We start from the raw sequence: 27999 nt of genomic DNA on the forward strand, positions 1-27999 counted from the left end.
TTTTACAATGCACACATTCAGGTGTAAAAGTTCTTCAGTTCCTTCTAAAGTCACTCATGTTCATCACTGATCACGGCCTAATGCAGCTAACAGTTACAAATCAGACAGTAAAGACTGCAGGAACAGAAATATGAATAATTGTGATGATATAAAAAGCCGTGCCAAAGCAGCAGCAGTAAGAAGCGATTCCTCATTTACAGGTCTGAACAGATCCGGTGATTATTTTCTTCAGGCCGTGTATCTGCAGGTTTCTCCTCCTCCTCCTCCAGGCCTCGTCTTTCTGAGCTTCAGCCCGGCGTTTGAACTTGTTCCTCTGTAGCTTCACAGCTGAAAACACTGAAAAATATCAGCAGGGTGTTTGTAGAAAGATGAACAATGGAAATTGTAAAGCGCCTATTTTATTCTGTTTACTTGGAGCTGTCTGTTTTTAGGACAGAAACGTTCACCTGTTTCTTTTGGATCTCGCAGATAAAACCAGCGGCGGCGGGTCCAGCCAGTACGAAGGAGGAAGGATTCTGAGGAACTCCCCGCCTCCCAAACCCAAAGCCATCTCTCTGGATCAGACAGAGGTCTTCGCTACAGTCCTCTTCTCCGAGTTTCTCAAAGAGCTGGCAGCCATCGCTCAGGAGCACTCCATCCTGTCCCACGTTCCCATGGAGGAGTAGGGATCCACCTCAGTGCCTTTTCAGGTACTGTTTAATTAATCAGGTTTTCCCCCCTTTTTTTATATAGAAAGATTTTGAAGATACTTATTTTTTCAAACAAATCAACTTGGATTGACTTCCATCCTCCTGCCTCTGCGAAGCCTGGAGACAAACTGCAGCCCTTCCCACCAAAGACTTTTACATCTTTCCAAACATTTTCTGGACCGTCTGAATGTTTCCTGCAACCAGCCGCAGCGGCGACACGCTGCTCTCTGTGTTTTCTTTTCCGTCTCAAATGTTGTCTTTAAGCATCAGGATGCACTGCAAAAACACAAAATCTCACCAAGTAAGTTTGAATTTCTGGTACAAATATCACCTGAAGTAAGACAAAACTAATTTACAAGTAACTTTTCATCAAGAACCAAGGAGGTTGATCGAATCAGTACTTCCTTTATATTTATGTTTTAAAAAGGACTAGTTCCACTGGCAGATTATTTCACTTATAGCAATACATGTTTCTGATGTTATAAGTGAAATAATTTCCAAATTGAACAAGCACTTTTTCATTAATATTAAAAAATTATTGACGTAAGATAAGCCCATATGTCTTGCTGAAAAGTTACTTGTAAGTTTGGTTCCTCTTATTTTAAATGTAATAAGATATTTGCACTAAAAACTAGACCAAAAGCACTTGGTTATATTTTGTGTTTTTGTGTACAGCTGTTACAAGTTGAGTCCTAACTGCCTACAGATTTCACAAAGTGCATTAGCAGTCTTCAGGTCCAGATGTTTCGGTGCTAATTCACCGCGGCGCCTCTGGCACCTCCTTCCTTTTCTGACCCGCTATTGACTCTGCACATTTTCCATCGTTCCCTGCATGATTACTGACACCTCTTGTAAAAAAAATAATATCTAAAAAAAAAATCTTGAAATAAATGCATCTGTGATTGCAGCAGCAGAATCAAATAATAATAATAAAAACTTCCAGCCTTTACATTAAATATATTTATTCAGGAAAGATATATTTTTTCAAGATGGGTTGTATTTACCAAAATCCCCAACAGTTACTGTAAAATATGTGTAGCTAAACATTTTGTATAAATTCATAGTTTTCTCTCTTATGTGTTGAGTTGATATTTCTAGTTAGTCATGTTGGACGTCTTTATCATTAAACATGTGGCCCACAGTGCAAAATCACAAAATCTGACCAAGTATTTTGGTCTAATTTCTGCAATATTGCAGTACATTTGAAATATGACAAAACTAACATGCAAGTAAATTTTCAGCAAGAAATATGAGTTTGTTGTACATCAATAAGTCCTAAATATTGATGGAAAAGAAGCAGATTATTTCTCTCATAACATGGGGAAACTAATACTTTTTCATCATTACTATAGAATTTCTAATTCTTATGAATTTTGCTGAAAAGTTAGTTTTGTCTTATTCAAGTTTGCTAAAGATATTTGCACTTTTTTTTTTGCAGAGCAGATATTCATTTTGCTCAGCCAGTCTTTGTCCTGGTTAGCTGACCAAGTGGTCAAATTATTTCACTTATGGGAAAAATGTCTTGTGAAAGGTGAAATTGTCTCCCAACTCTTAACTTTGAACAATCTCCTAAATGTTGCTCAACAGTTCCATGTGAGTTAGTTGTGTCTTATTTAAAGTGCACTAAGATATTTGCAGTAGAAAGTAGACTAAAATTATTTGGTATGATTTTGTTTTCGTATTGTAAGCATTCAACATGAGAAAATCTTCTTCTGTGCAGACAGAGCGTTTGCATACTTTAGCCAGGATTAATCACTGTACATGTTGTGTCAGTCCCAGCAGATCCCATGACAGATATATTACAGCATCAGACCCGTAGTAAGCATGCTAGAACTTTAGACCTGCTTATTTTCATACACTAGGCAGATGTGCAATAATGTGGAACTGATGGAGGGATCTTCAGTCACCACGTCTCCTCAACGCTTAATCATCATCATTTATTTAAGACTTCTGCGCTCTTTCAGCTTTAAAGGGGTGCCAAAAGATGCCGTCTTTATCTATATGTGCACAGAAGAGCAGAGCCAGGCTCACCACTGCTGTATGTAACGTGCCTTTCACCTTTACCTGTTTATGATGTAGAAATCATAAGGAAAATGTTCTGAGGAAAACAAAACACACTATGCAAATGAAATGTATTGGGGATATTAGCTGTTAGATCACTGTGATTACGGGTAGGGGTATTTAAAATGTTCGTTGACTGTTTTTCTTTTTCGTCACTTTCTTTCTCCTTTGCTTGTGAAAAGGCATTTTAAAGCTGATAAAAGCATAAAATCACTTTATGGAGGGTTGATGCTCATATCTGTCCAGTGTAATCTTATGGCACAATAAAGATAATCTGGGTATGAAAATGAAATAAAAGTCTTTTATAGACCTTGCCTGTTGGTAATCTTATTTGTGTAGCACATTTTCAGCAACAAAGCAGTTCAAAGTGCTTTACATGAATTAGAAAGAAATACAAATAAAACGACAAAGACAAAAGAGCAAAAGTATAAAACTACATATTGGTTCCCCATGTTTAATAAGAACACATATAAACACATTGTTGGGGTTTGTCTGGATTCTTGTTCTGATCAAATTAGATGTTGGTTCTCCATGTTTGATTCTGTTAATAAGTATAAAACTAAACCTTGGTTCCACTTGTCCTGTATTGAGTTCTAGATTCGTACAACATAAAGCTAAATGTTGGTAGAGAAAGGAGTTCCTCTCTGCCTTGTGTCAAAAGGAAGGCTCCATTTTGACACTTTAAGCTTAAAATATTTTTTGTCTTTTTCAAAGCAGTGAAGAAAGCTGAAAAGATAAACGATCACAACCTGCTAGTTGAAGACAGAAGCCTGCTGTGGAAACATGGCTTCTTCAGACTAAAAATTGTTTTGAATAACAAAATGAATCTGAAGACCGGACCATATACAGTAAAATTCATCAGAACAAAGTTCCACATATGTCTTGATAAAATATCAGTCCTTCGTTTTTCACTCTCCTGCCGTCCTAAGAGACGGGGCTCATTGGACACCGCAAGCGGTCGCAAGTTTACTTACAATAATTTTTTTTTCCTTTTCTTTTTCTTAATTTATTTTGTGGTTTTGTGAACTGACAGACTGACTGAATACCCCCATGGATTCCCTGCTGCCTGACCGTGTTATCTGAGCGTCTCCTCCTGAGCGTTGTGCTAAGGGGGTTTTAAGATAAATGCTTATTGGTGATATTTTTCTAGGTTTTAGTCGTTAACAGTAACATCTCGAGAAACCAAGCTGCTCCAAAACAGTTGAAAATAAACCAAAAGTTGATCATTTTGGGGAAATATTGGTTAGGGAAGAACCATGTGGAGAAGAACCTTCATAATTTGACTCATGAAGTTTAAATTATTGAAACCTCATCAATATATCATGTGATTAGCTACATTCTTGGTCTTAATTTAAAGTGTGTTTTAGTCCATGTGTGTCTCTCTCTCTCTCTATATATATATATATACACACACACAGGATGTCTAAGATCCAGGAACCGTTTCTGTCAGATTATTCATTTCAAAGAATGAAGATGACTGAATTTGTTTGTGTACACTGGAGAATTATTATACAACCTGATGTTAAAATTTGCTTGATGAACTGAAAGCATTTAATTGTGGCAGAAAAGCAAAAACAGAAGAAGTCTGGTCAAGGGGGCAAATACTTTTCACAGCATGTATTTTTTTAAAAACTAAATCCTGTGCCATCTGCAGCGAAGGAAAGACACACCTTTTATTTCTGTGATCTAGTCTGAGAAGCAGCCGACGGACTCCAGCTGCCCTCAGCGGCTGATGGACTCTGTTTACATTAAATATAAATCAACCAGAGGAGCTGCGCAGAACCACTGAGTGCTTCATGTCAGAGAAAATGAATATTTAACAAGATTTGTGCAAGTGTTTGACAAGTCATGACATGCTTCAACCACAGGAGGGCGCTCAGTGCTCAGGCTGCTGCAGCAGCATGGGGTGAAACTTCTTCAGCCTCAGTAAACTAGAGGTTGAGATAAAAGTTTCTGATCCGAATGAACTTTATGAGAACAAAAACTATTTCTACTTAAATCAAAAACACCACAGATAGAAATATAACATATAGAAATGTTATTGATTTATTAACATTCACATCCTGTTTATAAAAACAATACTGTTACTGTACAATGAAGCTTTAGCATTTTACCCAGCAGGAAGTGGGTTTTATTGTCTACCTCAAGCTGAATTCAGAGCGTCTGATTGGCTCAGAGTCAGTGATGAAAACGATGATGTCATGAAGTCTTCTCTTGGAGGATTTCCCTGACCAGAACCGGGTCGGCTCTGCCTTTGGTCTCTTTCTGGACCAGACCCATCAGCTTATTCAGAACTTTCTGGTTTCCGCTCCTGACGGCTCGAACCTGCGAACACAAAAATGAGCTCTGATGTCGCACGGCTCAGCAACTTATGAGAGAGACGAAGCGATCAAACAGTTCACCCAGTCCAAAAGTCAACCTTCAGTCTTGTGTAGAAACTTCACAGAGACAGAGAGCAGGCTGACACTTTATTAGGTACACCCGTTGTCAGACAGGCAGCAACTCAAAGCACTTAGAGCAGACAGACGACTCCCTGGGGTATTAAAGGGACAGTATTATGTGTTTTCCAACCACATACAGTCATTTTATAGCACAATGAAGCAACTATGTTACCTTCAGTTGTTTTAAAAATACTGTGTATGTATCAAATATGTCTTAAAATAAAATAGAATTGGTTCTTTAGTGCCTTGAAATTGGGCCTTTGTCTCTTTAAGAAGCTCCTGCTCTTTCTGAAACTCCGCCTTCAGGAAGTCATCACAACATGGCTCCTCTATTAACCCTTTAACGTTTTTACCAGTGTTGCACTGAAAAGTAGCTCCAGTAAAGAGCTCAGCAGGTGTTTGCTAATTGCTGCTGGCTAGTCTGAAGGAGCCGAGTGGAGAAGCCTTCCATCTGCTTACATCACCCAGAATGCTTTGCAGTTCTGTATCAGACATCAGTGAAAATATTAAACTATCAAACTTAATATCCACTGACATTGATCACTTGATATATCGCGAACAATCTGATTGATTTATTGTCCAGCCATTTTTTAAAAACTTGAGTTTTGGGTTTCCCATTGAAAGCCAGAGAACCATCAAAATAAACATTAAAAAAAATACTGAAAATAGAATCCTCATGTCTACTGACTCTATATGATATGAGAGATTCAGAGATGCGCGCGCACGCTGACCTCGTCTGGATGTGAGTCTACGACCTTCTGGCAGATTCGGTGAAGGTCGGCGGCGTAGCTAACGAGCCCCAAGTCCCGCTCCTGGATGATCTGCAGAGCTGCCTTGCCTGGTGATCTCCACATCTCCTGGAAGACCTGGAAAGGAAAGGGAGCAGCAGGGGGCGCCGGCAGGTGAGAATGAGAACACACATAGGAAGAAACCTGCAGGAGGGGGGGGTGCAGCACACTGACCTGCTTGGCAGCAGAGGAGGAGATGCATCCTGCTTCCTGCAGCTCCAGCAGCTCAGCCAGGGCGGCAGGAAGGACTAGACTGGAGGCAACACAGAGTCTGAGTTAATTACACTGGAGGAGATGGATGAGGATTCATGACAGAAATAGATAGAGAAAGCAAAAGAGAGAGAAAGAGAGAGACGGTGATCACTGGACTGAAGAGAAGAAAAAAAGGTGATGGAGATCTGGGATTTTCTTGAAACGGTCCACTCTGACTTACATCTATTTTCTTTTCTTTTTAACTTTTATTAAGCTGAAAGTTGGAATAAAGAGCTTTGGATTACAAGTTATTATCCCAGCAAAAATGGACAGCGATAGACGACTTCAACTACTAATTGTTAAGTCTAGAAGAGAGACTCAAAAAAAGCCCATTTGCTGAAAGAACAACAGTTTGAGGGCAGTAATGAAACCAAAACTGTAAAGAAAAAAAAAAAAATAAAATAAATAAAAAATAGAAACATTTTGCATTTAAGATAAAAAAAAAGATGCATCTGTAAATTTATCCTACCCAGAAGTCCAGTAGTGGCAGGTTTAGCTTCAAGTTCTGTACATAAACCTTCTATTAATCACCTTTTTATCCAAAGAAACAATCATCAGTCCTCCTCTCTGTTAACGCTGCATGTTTCTGTGTTTCTTACATGTTGATGTTAGAAGAATTTATTTGCTGGTTTCATTTCAAACAGCCAGCAGCATCAAAAGCCGACTGTGATTTTGGAAGCGTAATTATAAAAGTCTGAAACCATGGCAACTGTTTTCCACCTAAACCCACCACAGAGGCTTTTAGTTTGAAGTTTAGACGCAACACGGGTAGAATCAGCTCATTCCAGCCAGGAACAGCGAGAAAAGAAGCTTTTCTCGCTGTCAGACAGTCACGGTGACTTTCTCAGAGCCAGACACAAATAATTAGAAAACACAAAATGATCTCATTTATTCCCCCCGAGAAAGTCCTTTGGCTCTGCTCTGGGATTTATCTGCGCCTTCACTTTCAATCATGGTATTTTGAGACGCGAGAAGGCCTGAAATGAAGTTTTTCTATCAGCTGCAGGGAAGAGGTGGAGCATCGTTAAAGAACCACTCACAGCAGCTGGACCCAGGTCTCTGACAGAACTGCTGGTGATACCCATACTTTTGCTCATGTGTAATGTGACAAAATACAGAAAAGTTCAGGGGGTCTGAATACTTTTGCAAGCCATTTTATGTTTTTATTTTTCTCCTTGATGTCATGTGGCTTTATCTGTTTTTATGTGTTCTGGTGATAAACTGACCTGTGGCTCACGCTCAGGTCCTGCTGCTTCAGGAGCCCCAGCAGCTCATTGGTCACCCAGCCAATCACCTTCCTGGGATCCCTGCTGGTCCTCTTCATCACCGCCTCAAAGTACTCCATCAAGCCATCCTCATTCTGCACAGCAGCACCACATTCATCACTGGGCAGGAGCGTTGCCATTTAGTGGCAGAGTGACAGACTGCCGGTGTGAACTCACCACCAGAGTGAAGCTGTGCTCTGGCAGCAGGCCGTACGTCTGCACCAGCCTGTCTCTCCTGACGCTGGGCAGCTCAGGAAGCCTTGCCCTCAGGGTCCGCAGCAGCACCGCCTGCCCCGCCTCCACGCCCGCAGGCAGCGACGCCTCATCCTCAAACACCAGCAGGGGGGGCAGGTTGGGCTCCGGCATGAACCTGGAGGAGGCGGAGGGGAGGAGGGTCTCTCAGGGTTAGAGGGAAGGAGGACAACTTCTGACTGCTTCTGTTATGACGGTAAAATAAATTGGGATTCTGGCTTCTGCTGCGATACAAACTGGGTTGTTGTCACATTTCACCTGCATGCACCAAGAATTAGACCTGACCAGCCTCACATCCTATAGCTTTAGCTTTGCAACTAGCTAAAAGAGAGAGAAGGAAAACTTAAAATTATTTACTCACAACAATATCAAATACGACGTAAGAGAAATGTTACTTCCTAATTTAATGGCTTGAAACTAGGTCTCTGTCTCTTTAAAAACTTCTGCTCCTTCTGAAACTCCGCCTTCAGGAAGTCGTCACAACATGGCTCCTCTATTAACCCTTTAACGACGTTTTACTGGCATTTCACTGAGAAGCAGCTCCAATAATGAGCTCAGCAGACTCCAGCTCCACCAGGTGTTTGCTAATTGTGGCTGGCTAGTCTGAAGGAGCTCAGAGGTGGATTCACAGGGGAGGGCAGCTCTGAGTGGGGGAAGCTTAGAAACTTGAAAACTGCAGCTCAGGGGAAGAGCTTTGTCTTCAAAGGCGGGGCTAGGTTCACCCAGGCATTTTGCACAGCTGAATGGTTGCCATGGAGATAAAGGATGTCTCAAACATACAGAAAACAATCAAAGTAACACTCCAGGTATCTTTTTGTTGAGGACATAACATTATAACATGATAAAAAGCACAAAGAAGTAGATGTTGCAAAATACTGCCAATTTGGGGAATAACTGACCTAAAACCAGCTGAAAAGTAATTTGTAAGTTAATTTTGTCTTACTTCATCAAGTGTGCTAAGATATTTGCATTAAAAACTAGACCAAAAATTCTGGTGAGATTTTGTGTTTTTGCAGTTTGATGATGAATCCATGTTACTGCTGCTGCAGCTCTGACTCCAGGTGGAGAGAATCTGTTTCAGAGACAACAAATCCAACCTCACCTGTAATCCTGAAGACCTTCTTTGTCCCGCATAGCAACAGTTTCCCTGGAGGGACAAAGACACACAGAGAAGAAATCAAACATTTTAGAGCGAGATTTTTACCGAGTTTAAACTTTTTTTTTAAACAAAAATAATGCTTGCTACAAAACAAAGTGTTTCTCTAAAATTTGATTTTAATTTCAAAAGGGGCCGCAAACTGTGAAGCATATCCCTCCGCTTCACCGTGTAACCTCGGGCACGCAAGGGCTTCTGGGAGGCCGCCAGAGCCCCAGAAGTAGAGCGACGGCTCAGCTGTGAGGCAGCAGACTCATTCTGGGAGCGGCGCATGGCTCACAGATAACGCGGGCCGACAGCGCCGTCCAACTGGCTCCATTCATCATCATTACCACCACGGCTGCTCCCGAGCCGAGCCCAGGCCTAATGAACCCGGCAGCCGTCCTGGTCGCTCAGCGCTGCTGCCGACGGCTGAATGCTGGCGCCGCTTCTGAATCCACTTACCCTGACTTGGAGTCGTACGCCCGGGTCTCGTTTAGCACCGCCCCTCCTCTCCGCACCACCGCCGTCTGTCTCTGGATCTCGAAGTCTGGACAGAATAACGAGAGTCGTCAAACGCCTGCTGCCGCGCCCCGGCGGCCTGACCTCTGTCACGAGAAACGGTTCGGCTGCAAATGCATCAACCGACACGCAAGAAACTTGTTTCAGCAGCTGAACTTGTCCAGCTGCTTCTGGTTCCGTCAGCTGGAAGCGGAACTCCGTCCACGGTCGCTCAAACTATGATCGTTATTTCAGCGAGCAGCTGGGAAAAAGTCAGACGGTCTCACTGACAACATGGTGTCCAAAGATTTGATCAGAAAAACATTCTCATCACTGCAATAACCAAAAAGAATTTATTTTCTGAAACATGAGCAGAAAAAACAGATTTGTGTATGAAAATTACCTGAAGCTAATCTGTTATCTGTTTATGGCAGGGGCAGTTAGAGCTCAATCATTTTCATTTGCATGATTTATCATTTTTCTCTTTCCTCTCTTCCATTCCAAAAGTTGGATGACAAAAGTCTTCAGTTTGGTGCTTTTGTCTCAACTTGCCCTTTTTTTGAAGGACCATTTTGTTTATAATTCATAATTCATTTTATTTGTCATTTATGCTGTTTTGTTTATTATGGATATTTAAAATGGTTTCCAGTTCCAGTGTTAAATGTTCATTAAATTAAAGTTCATTGATCTTGAGAATGTGTTCTTCTCTTATTAATAAACATTATAGAAGTAGAAAATATTATTGTTATTACAGTAACTTTTAGGACAATTTGTCAACCAGCAAAATGTGTTTGGCAGGCCTAGGAACAGTTACATGAAAACGAGCAAAAACAAGCTAGGTGTTAAATATTTTATATTTTAATGACATTTGATTGAGATTTCCGCTAAACTTTCCATAAATCTTAATCTATTAAAAAAACAACATCCTTGTATTTTTGCTTTTAACTGTTTAATTTTAATTAAAGACACTTTTTCTAATCGGTGAAATGTAGGAACTTTGCTTTTTTTTAAAGCTAAAGTATGTAACTTTTTTCATATTTGTTAAAACTATCACTATGTTGTGACAGCATGTTATGATCATCTGTACAACATTGATCTCCACCTTCAACCTGAGCTGTTACTAATGTCTGAAGACATGCACCTCTCCCCACCAAAAACAACCAATCAGAGCCAGGAGGAGGGGCTTAGTGCTGTCGTTGCTAAATTTGATAATGGCAGCAAAACAACTTACCATTAATATGCATTCATCTGTGGCTATGCTAACTAGCCTTAGCGTTCACCACAGAAAGCGAAGGCTGTGAAAGCTGCATTGTAGCAGACAGCTGGGGGTTGAGCAGTTGGGGGTTCAACTTCCAGCTCCTCCTCTGTCCTCACCTATCGCTCTGGCCAGGTATCTGATGCTGTTGATGTTCTTCACCTCCGTCCTGGTGCCCAACGGCTCGCCTGGCCGGTGCACCGACACGTTGGCGTCAACCCTCAGCTGGCCCTCTGCGCAAACAGCAGAGAAGCACGGCAGCGTGGTTACGCCGGTGATTAAAATGCAAGCAGTGGAGGGGAGACAACAGAGCCAGCGGCTCCATACCTGACATGTTGCCCTGACAGGTACCCAGCGCCTGCAGGATGAGCTGCAGCTCTCTGACAGCTGCAGCGGCCTCCTCTCCACAGCTCATGTCGGGCTCCATCACCAGCTCCATCAGACCGACACCTGAGGCAGGAGCAGGCAGCTGGGTTTCACATCCACCAGGTATCGATCACTGACAGAGCTTCCTGAGAAACTCTTTATGGATTTATAATACTGATGTTAACAATTAATCAACCTACAATTAATTGTCGATTAATGGTTCATTAGATTAAAATGAGCTCCAATAAGTTAACTAACAACGTCCCCTTAGGCCAGGGGTGTCAAACTCCAGTCCTGGAGGGCCGCAGTCCTGCAACTTTTATATGTGCCTCTTCTGCACCACCTGAACAGAATAATTAGGTCATTAAGGCTCTGGAGATCTGATCTACACAAGGAGGAGGTCATTAAGCCATTTCATTCCAGTGTTTTGTACCTGTGGCACATCTAAAAACTGCAGGAGACCGGCCCTTGAGAACTGGACTTTGACACCCCTGCCTTCTGTTAGTATTGTAGTTTGGCTGCCACCCTGCAGAGGGCGCCACTGGTCACCCTTAAGCAGCAGAAACTAAGATGGGGCGCTACCCCAGAGCAAAGACAAATGGTCCAAACAGAGGCCGTTGTGGGATGTAAAGTGTATTTTATGCGGTTCTGTTTTGAAACACATGATAAGCTCGTTGAGTTTCACCTTAAGGTGAAGGTTGATTTTGAGGTTCTGTCGTGAGTTAAAACACTTTATGTAGCCAAGTTTTAACAGTCCTTCCAGAGCTGCCACAGACAGAACTTCTGTATGAACATTTCTGTTCATAGGGGATTAAATGTTTCACATACTTCATTCTTTTCAGCTTTTGCTTTTCTATTTAGCAACCTAAATAGTTACGGTTTTGCTATATTTTGTAAACATGCCGAAATTGATTAGATTACATAAACAGACATACGTTTATGTAATCTAAACCCATGTTTAGATTCTAGGGGGCGCTGTGGTGCTCCAACCTGCTCTGTTGAGGTCGACGAGCGTCTGACTGTTGACGTCATCGTGCAGACTCTTGCCGCTGTCTTGTTCCAGCTGAATCTGTTTGATGTGCACATTCTTCCTCATCACCTGGTTCCTCTTCCTCCCTCCCAGGAAGCTGTAGGTGAGCACTCCGTCCACCGCCACCGGGCGGCGCTGCTGTGTGATCTGGTACCCAGCCTGGAGGAGAAAAGCTGCCTTAAGTCCTGGTGCTGGGTGACATCACAGAGATGTCAAACATTTGTACCCACAGTTTCTCTATTGGTGTGAACTTTGACTGAGCCATTGTGCTTTCCTGTCCCAGCCTCATATTTCTTTTCTCTCGTCTTTAGATCCCTGAACAAGATTTTTAACCAACGTTGCACTGAGAAGTGGCTCGAGTAATGAGCTCAGCAGATGCACAGTTCTACCAGGTGTTTGCTAATTGATGCTGGCTAGTCTGAAGGAGTTGAGTGAGGTTTCTCTGTGAGAAGGAACCTGTGAAGCTTGTAAACTGCTGCTCAGAGGAGAAGCTGCCTCTCAAAGTTGGTGCTAGGTCCACCCAGGCGTTTTCCACAGCTGAATGGTTGCCATGGGTGATTAAAGGGTTTATCAAAAATTCACAAAAGAATCAAAGCAACATTACAGGTTTGTTTTTGATGAGAGAATAACATTATGACATGATGTAAAGCTAAAAAAGTTGATTTTAAATAATACTGCCCTTTCGTATTTTAGTTGTTCCTCTGTTCCTGTGGGCCTAAGAATTAATTTGTCATGTTTTTATGGCAACTGCATCACAAGAACTAAACATTAATCACACTTATGCTAAAGACGGAGAAGGTGGGAGAGAAGATAGAAGGCAGGTTGTTAATCAGCAGCTTCCTGACTGATGCCATCAATCACTTCCTCTTCCTGAAGCAGCTGAATGCAGCATCCTCCACTTCCTGCAGGCTCCGATCAGAAGCTACATGAAGCAGTTCCTGCTCTGCCACCTGCATTCACTATGCTGCTCTCTGTTGATTTAACGCTCCCCAACAGTTACCATGGTAAACTGTGTAGGTGGAGCATGTCCGATCCCATATTAATATGTGTATCGGTTCCGATACTGAACAAAATATCTGGATCAGGGATCGGTGACAATGTATCCGGTAAATAAAGGCCGATCTATTCAGTCTAATTCTAGATTTTTTCTTTATGTTTTATTTTACGTTAATTTTGCAGTTTGTTTTTTAAATATTTAATCAAGATAGTTGTTTTTGTCAGATTTCAGTTTCTTTATTATATATTTTACATTGACTGTTCTGATCCTAATTGCACTGACTGAACAAATCAACGCTGTTTTCACATGTTGTTCAAGCTTGTGAAGTTATTGGTGTAAGCTCTACTTAGGCACAGTTATCAAATAAATGACTAACTCAGTACATTTATGTATGTGCTTAAAAAAAATTTACATTTTAAGTCAATTCAGCGCCGCTTTTTTTATCGGATCAAGTCAGCCGATTATATCGGTATTGGAAGAGAAAAACGTTGACTGGTGCAATCTGTACTGTGTTGTCCTGCAGAACCAATCAGCTGCTCTTCAAACCAGCCCCATTTCCTGCTGGTGACATTATAGTTGCCACATTAAGATTTCCTGGATCTGCTCAGATCGCGACCTCGGCCTTAACGACCATTACATGATCACACACACTCCGGTGCTTATTCCGCCCACTGCAGCCATACTGGGAACCTCATCTGTGGCCTTGGGAACGTATCAAAGCCTCGGTGATCCAGACATGGTGCTTCAGTTGCACACTTTATATCTGAGGGGAACTTGAATCATTTAGAAGATGTGTGTGTGCTCATTAATTGAAAGCTGCAGCTCGCCCGGCCTCTCCGTTCAGGGAGTCCCGATACGAGCAGCTGGGGCATTTTACACAAATACCATCATTACATTTTGGTGGATCTTATCAATTATGAACAATGTCATCTTTCCACCGCAGGCCCTTTCTCTCTCAGTTCTGCAGCCTTCAACCTGGGCACTGCAGAACGTCTCATCAGCTGCATCGTTATAAGGGGCAGTATTGTGTAACTTCCAGGCATTTAGTGGCGTTTTAATGGCATAATCAAGTAACTATGTCAGCTTGAGTTGTCATAAAAATGCTCCATTTACAAAATTTGAATTCATAATTTAACGCCTTGAAATTGGGCCTCTGTCTCTTTAATACACAACATGTTAGCCCTTTAACAATGTTTTTACCAGCGTTGCACTGAGAAGTAGAAACATGTAGAGTTCCACCAGATGTTTGCTAATTGCTACTGGCTATTCTGAAGGAGTTGAGTAGTTGGGATCAGAAGGGAGGACGGCTCTTTTTTCTCCTAATTGTTTTTGCTGAGATCTGAAACATTGTGAGATTTATGAGGCCACATGGTTTAATTTCTGAATTACTATTCAACTATACAAAACACTCCCCAGTTTAATGTTTTTCTTATACAGTTTTGAATTTCAAACCTTGAAAGACACAACGCAAAGCTAACAAGTCACAAACAAAATGACAAAAAATAGAAGAAATAAATACAGAAGGTGTCAAATTGTTGTTTAGATATTGTTTTTTCTGTTTGTTTTTAGTTAAAATTATTTAACAAAAAATACAAATTCATTTGTTTATATTCATTTGAAATGAAGCTGGACAATTTCTTCTTTGTATTAAACAGTCAAAATACAATAAGTTGCAGCTAATTTTGATATGATGGTTTTCTCACCATTACACTCCTCCTCCAGACAGTCTTATTAAAACAGCAGAAGACATCTTTGATTAACAATCGTCCTCCTTATTATCTTTGCCCTGAGCCGTCCATAATCCATTTTAGTAGGCTTTGCCGATTTAAAATGCTAAACTCTCCTGTCTTAGAATTTCTATAAATTTTAGGAAAGGTCTCTGTGGGGGCAACCGTGACATTTAATCCTTTCCTTAAAATGTCACACATAATGCCAGGAAAATTAGCCTGAGGCCCGGGGAGGTTGGGAAAGATCACTGTGCAAGCGGCTCGTTTTGGAAAGAAAAAATGAGGAGCAGCAGCAGCAGAACGGTGAGGTTTCTGACCGGAGAGCCCCAATGATCCATGTTATCTTTAAATTATTGATTCTAGACTCCACAAACAATTATAATGAAACAGATTTTTAGAATCTATTTATTAATCTATGTCACATGAGAGATTGGTTGTATTCAGGAAAAAAAGAACTAGTTCTAAGTGAAATAATGGCGAAAATATCTTGTTCCAATGATAAGATTATTTTGCTCAAAACTAGTAATTTTCCATCAGTACTAAGGAATTAATTAATCAAAATAAGCTCCTATTTCTTTCTGAAAAGTTACTGGCAAGTTTGTTTTGTCTCATTTTATGTGTACTAAGATAAAGAAATAAATACAAATACTTGGTAACATTTTATGTTTTTCTGGTTAGGACGTCTTTGGGCTGTCCTAATTTATTCCTTAACATACATTACCTTTTCATTTTTTTATAGGTTTTATGGAGATTATTTTTTTCAGTTTTAATCATTTATTTTAATTATAATAAGTAATTTTCTTGCGATGTTTAAAATACTATAAAATCTCCATATTTTCAAATATGTAATAAAAACTCAAAGGTTCTCAGGGTGTCATTTTTTTCAGACTCCACTGGCGACAATAGAAGACGAGGACTAAAGGAAACAAGCTGCTAAATAAAAAGGGTTCATGTTTGAAACTTAAAGCTCATTTTCTGTCATTTAAAGGTGATCAACTATGTTCTCTTGAACAGGGATTGGTCTATGTGCAATATGAAACATGTTTATTACATTTTTTGCACAAAATGATTCTTAGAGATTTTAGTCTGCTCAATTCAACTTATTTTGAGCTGTTTTAGGGCCTCTGTCACTTTAAATCCAAATAAGCTCCTGCTGGCCACGCCCCTTAACTCAACATTCACACTCGCACGTGACAACGGCTGTAAAGCAGATGTGCAATTGTATAACTGTACATCTTTGATAAGCAGAAGTAGAGCCTCCTACACAACCAGCAAGAGGTTTCTGGATGGCAGGTCAACAACAAAACATTTGTCTTTACCAGGAGACACTGTACAGCGAATAAAACCATCAAAGCAAAGGTGCTGGAGCTCTGCGTGGGTTGCTTGGTAACGGGGCTTGGCTTGGCTGGGGTTGCTAGGTAACAGTGCAGTGCCTGTCACATATAACTTTGAAATGGCTTATTTTCCAGATGCCAAAAAGATGTTTTTATTGCAGTTTTTAAGCAGTTGAGACCCAAATGGAGGTATAAAAATAAGCATAATGTGAATTTTGAGTAATAGCTCTCCTTTAACAATTGAAGCCAAATACATATTCATGCAAATGATACGTATTAAGACAAATGATGACTTTCTGCCTCCTGTGGTAACAACTTTCTACCTAAGAATCACAAATATTTTGCAGAACACGGAGAACACACACTCACAGGAAGGTCGGCATAGAAGTAGTGTTTCCTGTCGAAGACTGACTTCTTGTTTATGGTGCAGTTGAGAGCCAGTCCGGTCATCACTGCTGCTTCAACGCATCGCTTATTGAGGACCTGGGAACACACGGCAACATTAACATTCTTCAAGAACAAGCAAAAAAAAATAAAAATATGAACAGGTTAAGTTTAATATGAATATGCTAAATAATATGACTCACAGGAAGAGTTCCGGGCAAAGATGCGTCAAAGAACGAAACCGAGGAGTTTGGAGGAGCTAAAAACTGAACCGAGGAGCCGGAGAACAGTTTGGTGTTTGAGCTAATCTGGGCGTGAATTTCCAAACCGACCACTCCAACCAGCTGCTGCGGAGCGCTGAGGTACCAAACACACACAAGAGAGAAGTGGATGACAGAGATGTCCGTGGCAGAAGGAACACAGTGAGCATTACAACATTTCTTCATGTCTTCTCTGGTCCACAATCTCCTTCGGTTTGTTCTTCAAAGAGCTGCTTGATCTGCAATAAATGTTAGTTAATTATTTAAACATGTATGAAATACATTTGCTGACGCTAGTTGTGTGAAGCAGCATGAAGCCTTCCAAGGCTTTTTGAGGCAACAACAATATTTTAATACCAAAACATCCGGTATTTTCAATAAAACTTCTAGAGATGGACATATTTTTCTTCCAGCAGCTCAATTGGCTAATCGTTAGCTGCAGTTTGCTTGCCATAGAATAAACCTGTTGCAATAAGTAATTAGTCAGTTAATCAATTAATCAATTTCATTTTTGTTTTTAAGGAATTTTTGTTTATAGAGGAGAATTGTTAAATGTTAGCTTGACTGTGAAAATGCAATTTTACTTCATACACCTAAGTACATCCAGCTTCACCATTGTTTACCGCAAAGAAGACTCTGACTGTTTATAAATAATATGCTGAACCCCGGAAACGGTGAACGTTTAAATGGTTTGTATTTTAACTGCATTACACTGGCTCTTTCACACTTCCACACTCACCGTGACATCAAAACAGTATAGATTAGTAAAGAAAATAATTCACCTTTTCTCCAGAGGCTGACTGCTGCATTGAAGCTTAGATGTGCTGATCCGTCTGATAAACAAACAGGAAGATTTTTGATAATAAGGCATTAATTTGATGTTATGAAGCAGCTCCCTGACTGCTATACAGGAGGCGGCCATGATGGCCCAGTCGCTCTGATGCTCATGGGAGTTGTAGTACTTTAAAAGTGACCTTCATCGTTAAACAGAGCGATGCTGCTGCTTAATACTACAAGCCCCAGCAGCTAAGGAGAGCTTTAAACAAGCCCTAGCTTCCGTTCAGGATGCGTCATTTCCGCTATACCAACTGGCGGGACTTCTTCAGCTGCTACAAATATTAGGAACGAGTTGTTTCCAGCCATTATCAGATTATTTTCAGGCACGGAAACGAACATAAGCCCTTAAAACATGATGGAAAAAAGCGGAGAAGACTCCCGAGGACCTAAAGACGACATGGTCGTGTTCTCAAACGGGTGCCGGGAGGAGCCCTCAGGGGGGGACGGAGGAGTCTCGGAGGCTGAGTCCCGTTCCCAGGGAGCAGCAGCAGCGGTCAGCCCGCAGAAGTTCACCTTCAGCCCGAAGCCCAGCATAGAGGACATCCGCAGGATGCAGGCCGACTTCACGGACGAGCGCGACTGGAATAAGTTCCACCAGCCCCGCAATCTGCTCCTGGCCATGGTAGGGGAGGTGGGCGAGGTGGCGGAGCTCTTCCAGTGGCGGGGAGAGGTGGCGGAGGGTCTGCCGGACTGGACCGAGTCCGAGCGGGAGCAGCTGGCGCACGAGCTGAGCGACGTGCTCATCTACCTGGTGGAGCTGGCCGAGAAGTGCCGCGTGGACCTTCCCCAAGCGGTGCTGCGCAAGATGGCGCTGAACCGACTCAAATATCCCGCTAGCAAGGTGCACGGCTCGGCCAAGAAATACACAGAGTACAAGGACTGAGAGCTGGGGGGAGTAGATAAAACTTAACGTTTTATTTCCAGAGACTCACTGGACTCTTGTCTGCTATAAGAACCCAGCTTTTCCGGATTCTGGTTCCCCCCGTTACAGACTCAGAGTTTCAGGGAAGAAGCTGTTTCTCCCTGAAGTCCCAGTTCAGGAGCTTTAAGATTTCAGTTCAAAGGTCACAGTCTGGATTAAACTGTCCACCATAACACGGAAACATCGAGAGGGATTAGTTCATTTTTGTTTTTAACTAGGTAATTTTTGTAAACATTTTTGTCCAAATCAGTTTTCTTTCTTTTTTTTTTTTTTTTTCTTTTTTTTTTTTTTTTTTTTTTTTACTTTAAAATAGTAAAATATTTAAAAATCTGAGCTGTGTTCTGTGTTTCTGACATAACCATAAACCTGTTGAGTTACTAGGATTTTATTTTATTCCCTTGTCAGGAGGATAAATGTGGAGTAAAATGACATTTATAAAAAAAATGAAAGTCCAATTCCATTTAGCAAAAGTTTCCGATATAGTTGAGGAACATTTTGCCATCTTTTTGTAATCTGTTTAAGAGTCAATTTTAATTTGAAAGAATTTTGAATTATGTTTGACTGGATTCTTTCTTTTGTAGCTGAATTAAACAGATGTTATGGATTTAAAATGAATCTATTTAGCTTTTTAAACAGAATACTTGTCCATTTGCTCTTCATGCTGTCAATGGTTCAATTCTACAGCTAAGTTTTAGAAAATGAACAGAACAATTTTTAAATTGAAGAAAATGTGATGCAATTAATTTCTTGGAAAAAATATCAGTTTGTTCATTAAGGTTTATTTAAAACATCTGTAAATCGACAGACATTAAAAGTAGCCAAAATGCAAAGTTACAGTAGATATAAAAAATGTTGACCTACTTCTTAAATTTTTGACAGTTTTAAAGACGATTTGACTCCGATCCAGTTTGGAGACAGATTTATCATACGTTTTTAAAATGACACTAGTCCAACAACAACAAGCCAGTGTGTTCTTCAGTGTTCTGCATATGAAGAGTTAATATTAATCTTGAAATTATAAAGAATTTTTAGTGATGTAAATAGAAAATAAACGACAGTTTCTACATTTCTGTAAAGTGCAATAAAATCAAACTGACCTGATGTAGAAATCTGCTTTATTAGGCAACTTTTGCTCTCAAAAACATTTTAAATACACTAAAATTTTGGAAGAGGAATGAAAAGGTCTTGCAAATCTATTATTACACTTCCACATTTATTCTAAATAACTTCTTGTTTCAGACAAACTCTTAGGCTTTGCTCACCAGTCTTAGCATTCACAACAGGCTCTGCTAGCTGCAGAGAGCAGCAGGAGGGACACAGGGGTGATTGACAGCGCTAAGATCCGCCTCCTGGCTCTGATTGACCGTTTTTAATGTAGCACTAGCAGAAAGCAGAGAGCTTGATTATTTCCCACAGATATCTATTTTTAAGCATGAACTCTTTCTGGGCTTGTGACATGATATGGTCTTCTGCTTTGAATGCAAGCACATTTTTTTTCTTTTATTCCATAGAGTGTAATAAAAATATTTTTGGAAATGTCTTTCAGATATGTAACCAAAAGCTTGATTTAGCGGATCTTGTCCAAGAGATAAAATGAAACAGTAATGGAACCCCGTCTTTCATGTCAGCAGAATATTTCTATCAGCAAACATTTCAAATGCAAAACTCGTTTATAATGGGATTTTTTTCCCCTTTAAATTAATTTGATTAGATTTGAGTCTCAAACTCTGGCCTCATCTGAAGATCCTGATAGTCACACGTGAGTCATCATCAGTAATCCGTCAAGGAGAACCGTCACGCATCCCTGAGATGCTGCAGTGTTTGAGCCCAGCCTGACTTCAAAGTAAACAGCTTTTTATTTAAAAAGATGCTTCAGAGCTTTTCACAGCTAGAAAGAGAAATCTTTGTGGCAGGGATCCATGAGCTCGGATTTCTAAACTTCCTTTGCTGATGTAATTTGTGAAGGCATTTCTCACCACGGCAAAGGGAAATCACAGAAAACGTTTCTTGTGATGCCTTCGAAACAAAAGCAGAACAAAGACAGAAGAACTCCCATCAAGCCTCAGCAATGTTTCTCACATCTTAAAGGGCAAAAACTAAGACAACATTTAGAGGTAGTTCTTCCAAAACACAAGATGTTGTGACCACTAATTTTCCAACTACTCTTTGATGATCAGTCATTTCCTCCCTCCCTTTTAGGGGCAGTATTATGTATTTTCAAGGCATTTAGTGGCATTTTATAGCACATGGTACCTTCAACTGACAAAAAATGCTATAAATATCAAAATCGATTTAAAACACATCCATCCATCAATCCATCTTCTTCCGCTTATCCGGGGTCGGGTCGCGGGGGTAGCAGCTTCAGAAGGGAGGCCCAGACTTCCCTCTCCCCAGCCACTTCCACCAGCTCCTCCGGAGGAATCCCAAGGCGTTCCCAGGCCAGCCGAGAGACATAGTCCCTCCAGCGTGTCCTGGGTCTTCCCCGGGGCCTCCTCCCGGTGGGACGTGCCCAGAACACCTCACCAGGGAGGCGTCCAGGAGGCATCCTGACCAGATGCCCGAGCCACCTCAACTGGCCCCTCTCGACGTGAAGGAGCAGTGGCTCTACTCTGAGTCCCTCCCGGATGACTGAGCTTCTCACCCTATCTCTAAGGAAGAGCCCAGACACCCTACGGAGAAAACCCACTTCGGCCGCTTGTATCCGTGATCTCGTTCTTTCGGTCATGACCCAAAGCTCATGACCATAGATGAGGGTGGGAACGAAGATCGACCGGTAAATCGAGAGCCTCGCTTTTTGGCTCAGCTCTCTCTTTACCACGACGGACCGGTACAGCGCCCCCTTGACAGCAGACGCTGCGCCAATCCGCCTGTTGATCTCCCGCTCCCTTCTTCCCTCATTCGTGAACAAGATCCCGAGATACTTGAACTCCTTCACTTGGGGCAGGACACCCCCCCTGACCCAGAGAAGGCACTCTACCCTTTTTCGGCTCAAGACCATGGCCTCGGATTTGGAGGCACTGATCGCCATCCCAGCCGCTTTGCACTCGGCTGCAAACCGCTCCAGCGAGAGCTGCAGATCACGTCCCGATGAAGCCAAAAGGACCACATCATCCGCAAAAAGCAGAGATGCAATCCTAAGGCCACCAAAACGGATCCCCTCAACACCCTGGCTGCACCTAGAAATTCTGTCCATAAAAGTAATGAACAGAATCGGTGACAAAGGGCAGCCCTGGCGGAGTCCAACTCTCACCGGAAACGAGCCCGACTTACTGCCGGCAATGCGGACCAGACTCTGACACCAGTCATACAGGGACCTGACAGTCCGTATCAAGGATACTCCCAGAGAACCTACCACATTAGGGAATGTATACTCATTAAATATGTACACTAAATAATGTATATATTTAATAAGTACATACTTAATAATGTACACTCTTTATTATTATTTTTTACCAATTAAGAGGAAACAGTTGTAAATCCAGACAAGCAGCCTGAGAACAGAGCAGAGCCAGCAAACAGGAAGCAGACTGGGAGATGAGTGATGGTGACTGTATTTCAAAAAGTCAGATCTGATCAATAGAATTTGTTCAATGCCCCCCAAAATGTGAGCAAAATTGCAAATGGCTTCAGAATCTTTCGTTTCCATTCCTGTTAGTTTGAAGTCCACGCTCGTGTTTCCGTACTTCCACATTTAATCAAATCTATTTGCTGAAGGAGAGCAAAGACAGCTTTGGTCCCGTCGCATTTTCATGTATTGAGAAAGAAAGACGGCTTGACGCTGCGGCTCCCAGGGCATAATTAAATGTAGGTTTCTTAGATTTTACTTCTGCCTGATAATGTTCAGAGAACGCGATACCATCAGGCCTGTGGGTGCTTGATTTGACTTCCAACAGCATGCTCTGTCGAGTTTCTCGATCTCAACCCTATTAGCTTTCAAAGAGACATTTTCACTTCAAGTGAGCGCATTTATTGTTTGCGTGGAACAGCTCTGGTTTCCTTTTTTCTCTTACTGCTGTCACTATCTGCATCTGACGGTGGGAGCCGTCAGCTCTCAAACAAAGAGGTTATCCAGCAACAGCGGTTCACATCACATCCAGCATGTTCACATCCACAGGAACACGGGGGAGCTCTTCATGCTAATGGACAGAAATGATGCCAGAAACAATCACACATCCTCAACTCACCAAATGGATGGGAGACATTAGGGGCTTTTTTTGTGAACTGTCTTTTGTTTTTATGCGTCTCTTGAAGGTAAGATGTTACAGTAGTAACTATCGCAGCAGCTAACCATTTCAGTTTGTGCTCATGCATAAAATATGGCTCAGAGTACATACTGAGCCTTTTATCAAATCGGATGCGTCCCATAATTAGCATTCAGTGACAGCTGTGATGGAGAGAATGATGCATGTTTTGTGCAGCGTAACTCAAATGTTAATGTTGGAGATATTCATTTGAACCTTCAGAAAAACAAACAAAAGAAAAGGCCTTCAGTTAAGCCTACTGACACCTGTGTGAAGAACGCATGCTTCAAAAAAATCTGTTTGGTATTTGCTTAATTGTACTGACAGTTTACCAGAGAATATGGATAAAAAATGAGAACACAGTGGAAAAAATATACCTGAGAAACTGCATAAACACACAGAAATGATTTGATTTGTTTCACATTCCAAACATCTGCAGTAGGGATGGACACTGTCAGGATTAACATCAGGATCAGCCATTCCTTAAAGGGACAGTGTAAAGTTAAAAATAAGATGTTTTGAGCTTTGCATCTTATTACAGCATTATTATTCCATCATCAAAAATATACCTGTGTTGTCACAGTAATAGATAATAAGAATCTGCCATTGGAACAATTCTTTTATGGATGTTTCAGAAACCCTTTAGTCTCCCGTGGCAACCATTCAGCTAAAGGCAGCGAATCAGAAAGAGTTAAAGCTTCATGCACCGTGTTCCAATTATTAGGATATGGGTGCGATGTGGCCGCTTTTTTCACAAATTTGAAATGGTGGGGGAAGTTTATATAATATTTGTTAACCATAGCATAGCAGAGAACTGTGATCAGCGCTTACACGTGTGTGATAGACAGCACTAAGACCCTCCTCCTGGTTCTGATTGCTTGTTTCTGCCTGAGCGGTGAAGTCCACAGGGAGAAGGCACAGAAGATACATTATCTGTCTCATATTAAACTGTCACGACATTGTGAGTTTTAACAAAAATGCCAAGAAAAACAAAAACAAAATTTTCTATAAAAGTTACATACTTTAAGATTAGTTTTATTAGTTTCTTTTCTGTGCTAAAGATTACACATTTTAAATATTGGCTTGACTAAGTCAACCGCATCAGTTTTTCCAGGCTATATAAACCTCTTTTCTTTGTCATTATCTCCGACTCCCAGCCTCGCCTCTCTAATTATGTCTCTCTCTGAAGTCTTTAACCTGAGCTGTCTGGCTGATTTGCTCGTTTTCCGTTTTGGTCACCCCCGCCAATAAACCGCTTCACATCTTCAACCCCACCAGCTCCATCTCCGACACTTGTTTCCACATAAAACATCCACCCGGCTCACAAACGTGGAGCTGATGAACTAATGTTGATTTCCACCGAATGCCTGCACAGACAAGAAAGAGTCCCTAATGTTCCATTTCAGAACTGACTTTATTGCTGCCATCAGCAAGTAAAAAGTGCAATTCAAGATGTTCAGCATCACCTAACAGAGTGGAAATGATCTGCAGCTGCATAATGTCCAAAGTTTCCTTGCAACCCAGTGATATTTAACAGAAATAATTCTCCATCTGAGTTCATTTAAAATCCACATTTTAAATGATTCATTGACTCTCGGTGGGGAGAAGTTCCTAATCCTTCTGGTTGGATTTTACACTGATGCTTCATATTCCATGCTAATATTCACAAATGATAATCACCAATCATTAATATTCTGCTTTTAGAGAACACACCCCATGAAGGCTTGTAGAAATTTTAGCTTGATGTTTTCTAAATTGTTAATTGCTGAGTAAAGATTTTTTTTTTTTTGATAAATTTTATAGATTTTAAAATACTTCTGTTAAATCACAACGTCTCAATGCTTTATTTTTATTAGTGGTTTTCCTTTGGCCATTCCTCCCGACCCAAAGAACATTTTAAGATTTTTCAACTAACAGCTGGTAAAAGACAGATGGCCTTTCGACTCTATTCACAGATAAAGGAAAAAGAAGATGTGAAAGGTAAAATGTACATACAATCTGTACCCATAGTTTGGAGTGACAGTGATCTACTATCGTCTTTGGGTAAGTGTTGGTCTGCCGTCATAGACTTTCATCATTTTTCTCATTTCCCTTCATTTCCAGTCCCAGGATGCTCGGCTCGGCTCGGCGGTGCAGCGGTGATGGACAGTAGCTGGTGACTCCCAGAATCCGCTGCATGTCGTGATCAAAGGGCCGCATTGTTGGAGTGAAATTGGACTTCAGCTGCCTGTTACAACTTCAATCTATAAGGAAAGTCTTCTGTTCTGTCTGCTTTCATTTCAAGCTCTGCTCCTTAAACGATTCATTGCGCCTTGGATGTATATAATGGGGAAAAGTTTAAATGAAGAGTGAAGCTCCTTGGTTGAGGTGTTCCTGGCCAGAGGGAATAAGAGGTTTTGTTATTCCAATGTGAGGCCTTTGAACGCCTGAAGGAAACGCTTCCTGCTCTCGGGTTTCGGCCCTCTGCCTGGTGGCATACCTTTCAAGTCTCCTGTTTTGAGACTTGAAAGGTTTTATACCCCTCTTTCCGACCGTCCTCTCGTATTATTATTTTCCCAGTAAATATCCCATATTGTGTCCCCTCCACTCTCACGTTAGTTACGCCATTCCCCTGCTGTTACAATAGTATATACTCTCACTTACGTTGTTCTCCCCTCCTCCCTCCTTTGACAGTACCACCGGACGGCAACATTTGCCCTGTGTGACTCAGAAACAGGCGTCATCATTTTTACTTCACATGCACTTTACCTTGTCACACAGTAACCTTTAACAATTACCGTCTCTTGGCACCCCGAAGTCATCTACACCGTTGCTATGTTGGACTGTTGCTATGGAGAAGTCTTTCACCGTCTCCTTGAAATGGACAGCTGGAGCCTTGCCACAGGGAGGAGCCCTTTCTCTCCCTCTTCTTGCTGCGCGATGCGTCCTGAGGAGCACAGCCTCCTGAAGCCGGTGGGGTTCCTTCTTCTTCGTGGGGATAAAAATAGAGAAGTGACTCACTTCCACTTAGAGAGAAGGAGACTGACCAAGTTCATAAGAGTGCAGGTGATACAGCAGACATTCCCAGAGACTCTCAGCTTGTCTGAGCATCACTGTTACTACGGGCATTTTAAACTTTGCATTTTTATTTTACTTGCTCACACTAAAGAGCCATAAAAAATTAGGGGTTTTTGTTGTTTTTTTTGTTAGTTTTCTGTTTAATTGGCTTGTTTGGAGCCTAGACTTTAGGCAGCCAAAGTACAGCCTCATGAATAATACATGTACAGATCACAGCAACTGCCTGTGCTGTAAAATTAAAATAACATTTGCCTCAATATGCTGCTTTGTTTTGCATTTAGCCAGATAATTTGGTAAATGATGGTGGTTTCCAAATTATTTTTTGCTGTACAAGACATGTTTAACAATGAGGAGGATTTTTATTTGTTTGGGCTGGTGGAGTTTCCACCACTGGATGTTCATTTGGAGTGACATGCAGGAGACTGCAGTATTTTTTCAAGGTAACTGTGGCAACGCTGGTCTTCAGGCAGGTTATCAGTTCCTGACAGCCCAGATTTCCTCCATGCAAAGATCAGAACTAGCATAAACTGTCTTAAAAGTGAATAGTAAATTAGTCTAAACTCAGAACTAACGCATGAAATGCTGACATCTCCAGTAACACTTGCAAAATGGATCAGTAGTAACTTTTATTAAAAAATATTATTATTTTTTTTACATATTTGTTAAAATTATTCTTAAGTTGTGACAATATAAGACAGATAATCTGTAAAAATAAAACAACAACAAAAGAATCTAACTCTGGCTTCTCCCAGTGCTCCCAGTACTAAACACAGAAATACACCATTAAGTCAGAAACAACCAATCAGAGCCAGAAGGAGGGTCTTAGTGCTGTCAATCACTCTCATGCTCACCACCTCTCCCTTCTTCATTGCTAAGCTACAGCTGGTTCACCACAAAATAGCCTACCACAAATGCTATTGCTAGTTAGCATGGTTTTCCTGTAGTGGTAGGTTGTTTTTCCACCATTAACACATTGAACAGCATACAGAAGGTTGATTGACAGCGCTAAGACCCTCCTCCTGGCTTTGATTGGTTGTTTTTGAACAGATGTAGTTTTCCAGACTAACAGTAGCACTGGGAGGCGATAGCATGGCTCTGTTTCATGTTATACTGTCACAACATGGTGACAGTTTTACTAAATAAGGGGAAAAAACGTTTTCTCTATATATAAATGTTAAATATTGCACCTTTAAGGTTTTGATGAAAATGCTTACTTTAGGAAAATGGACCAAATTGTCTGGTTTTCCTTTAACTTTCGGTTTCAGTTGCATTTGCAGCTGTAAGAATATGAATATGTATAAAAAAAATTGTTTTTCTTTTCTTTAACTACCATCAGCAATAAAACTAATTATAACAGGGTTGTCAAACATGCAGATGCACTAATTAAAATGTCTTCTAATGGTAAGACGAAGTGAAATCCAGGTGTTGTGTTTCATGGTTTTGTTGTTGGAAATTAGGCACATATAGACATAATTCAAGGTAAACAGAATTGACAAGGGAAACATAGATTGTAAATCTATAAGTGTCAGAAATACACGAAGAATAAAATATCTTCATTCTTAATTCTTCAATCGTTCTGAAAAATTGCACAATATCTCAATATGTGCTCACGGTAGCCATGGCTCTCTCTCTCTCTTTCTCTCTCTTTATTTCATTTGCTACAGTGGATGGATGGAGAAACTCAGTCTGTAGGTTATTTTTGAAGTGTTTACCTGTGGCAGCGTTAGGTTGTGCCAGATGCTGAGCCTCACTGCTGTTTTCCTTCAAAGAGTTTGAGGCATTGCTGAGCTGTTCATTTTAAATAAGATGAAAATGTCCACACCTGATTTAATGCGGCTCCACAGAATACTCAGAGCCGGCAGTAATTAATATACTGTTTTTTCCTCCATATATTCCATTAAAAGTGACTGTTAACCAGAAGAGGATATTGAGGATAAAAGCTTTTTGGTCATGGTGAGTTGAATTACTGGGAGGCTTTTTAGCCCTGAAGTCCTCCCAACACCTGCTTTTCTTCAGCAGCAGAGTTTTTCCTTTAGGGGTTTCTGAAAGCTCCATCACTCTGCAAGCAGCAGCTGGGGCTGATGCTCTTTGTGTGAACCCCACCGCCCCGCTCTTTTGTTTTAGGGAGCCGTACCCTCGTTAGAACGCCACTTACCTCCTGCTCAGCCGACTCTTCGGCTGCGTGTTTCACTGTAGAATGAGCCA

At 41.1% G+C, this 27999-nt stretch overlaps 3 protein-coding genes across 6 annotated transcripts in view; 2 read left to right on the plus strand and 1 right to left on the minus strand.

Annotated features, from left to right (window-relative positions):
* Positions 1-3064, plus strand: part of fhip1aa (FHF complex subunit HOOK interacting protein 1Aa) — a 32183-nt gene extending 29119 nt beyond the window's left edge. For all 3 annotated transcript variants that reach the window (XM_044115704.1, XM_044115702.1, XM_044115703.1), the window contains one exon: positions 469-3064. In XM_044115704.1, coding sequence (XP_043971639.1) covers positions 469-665 — 197 coding nt within the window. In that variant the 3' untranslated portion in view covers positions 666-3064. The remainder of the gene's footprint in view (positions 1-468) is intronic.
* gatb (glutamyl-tRNA(Gln) amidotransferase, subunit B) lies at positions 3032-27999 on the minus strand. Of its 2 annotated transcripts, XM_044115706.1 has the most exons (14): positions 27950-27999; positions 25515-25704; positions 16681-16834; positions 16463-16576; positions 11996-12194; positions 10967-11089; positions 10759-10872; positions 9349-9433; positions 8851-8895; positions 7674-7866; positions 7458-7591; positions 6154-6232; positions 5923-6057; positions 3032-5075 (listed from the first exon to the last, which is right to left on the minus strand). In XM_044115706.1, the coding sequence occupies exons 4-14, from the start codon at positions 16541-16543 to the stop codon at positions 4950-4952; spliced, it is 1314 nt and encodes a 437-aa protein (XP_043971641.1). In that variant the 5' UTR covers positions 16544-16576; positions 16681-16834; positions 25515-25704; positions 27950-27999; the 3' UTR covers positions 3032-4949. The 2 variants fall into 2 exon arrangements, with proteins under 2 accessions (XP_043971641.1, XP_043971640.1); XM_044115705.1 differs by lacking the exons at positions 25515-25704; positions 27950-27999 and adding an exon at positions 17520-17787.
* Positions 17806-19107, plus strand: dctpp1 (dCTP pyrophosphatase 1). The gene has a single exon (XM_044115707.1). The coding sequence runs from the start codon at positions 17927-17929 to the stop codon at positions 18455-18457; it is 531 nt and encodes a 176-aa protein (XP_043971642.1). The 5' UTR covers positions 17806-17926; the 3' UTR covers positions 18458-19107.

The sequence above is a fragment of the Gambusia affinis genome, linkage group LG04 (genome assembly GCF_019740435.1).
Source record: "Gambusia affinis linkage group LG04, SWU_Gaff_1.0, whole genome shotgun sequence".
In the NCBI taxonomy this organism is placed as follows: domain Eukaryota; kingdom Metazoa; phylum Chordata; class Actinopteri; order Cyprinodontiformes; family Poeciliidae; genus Gambusia; species Gambusia affinis.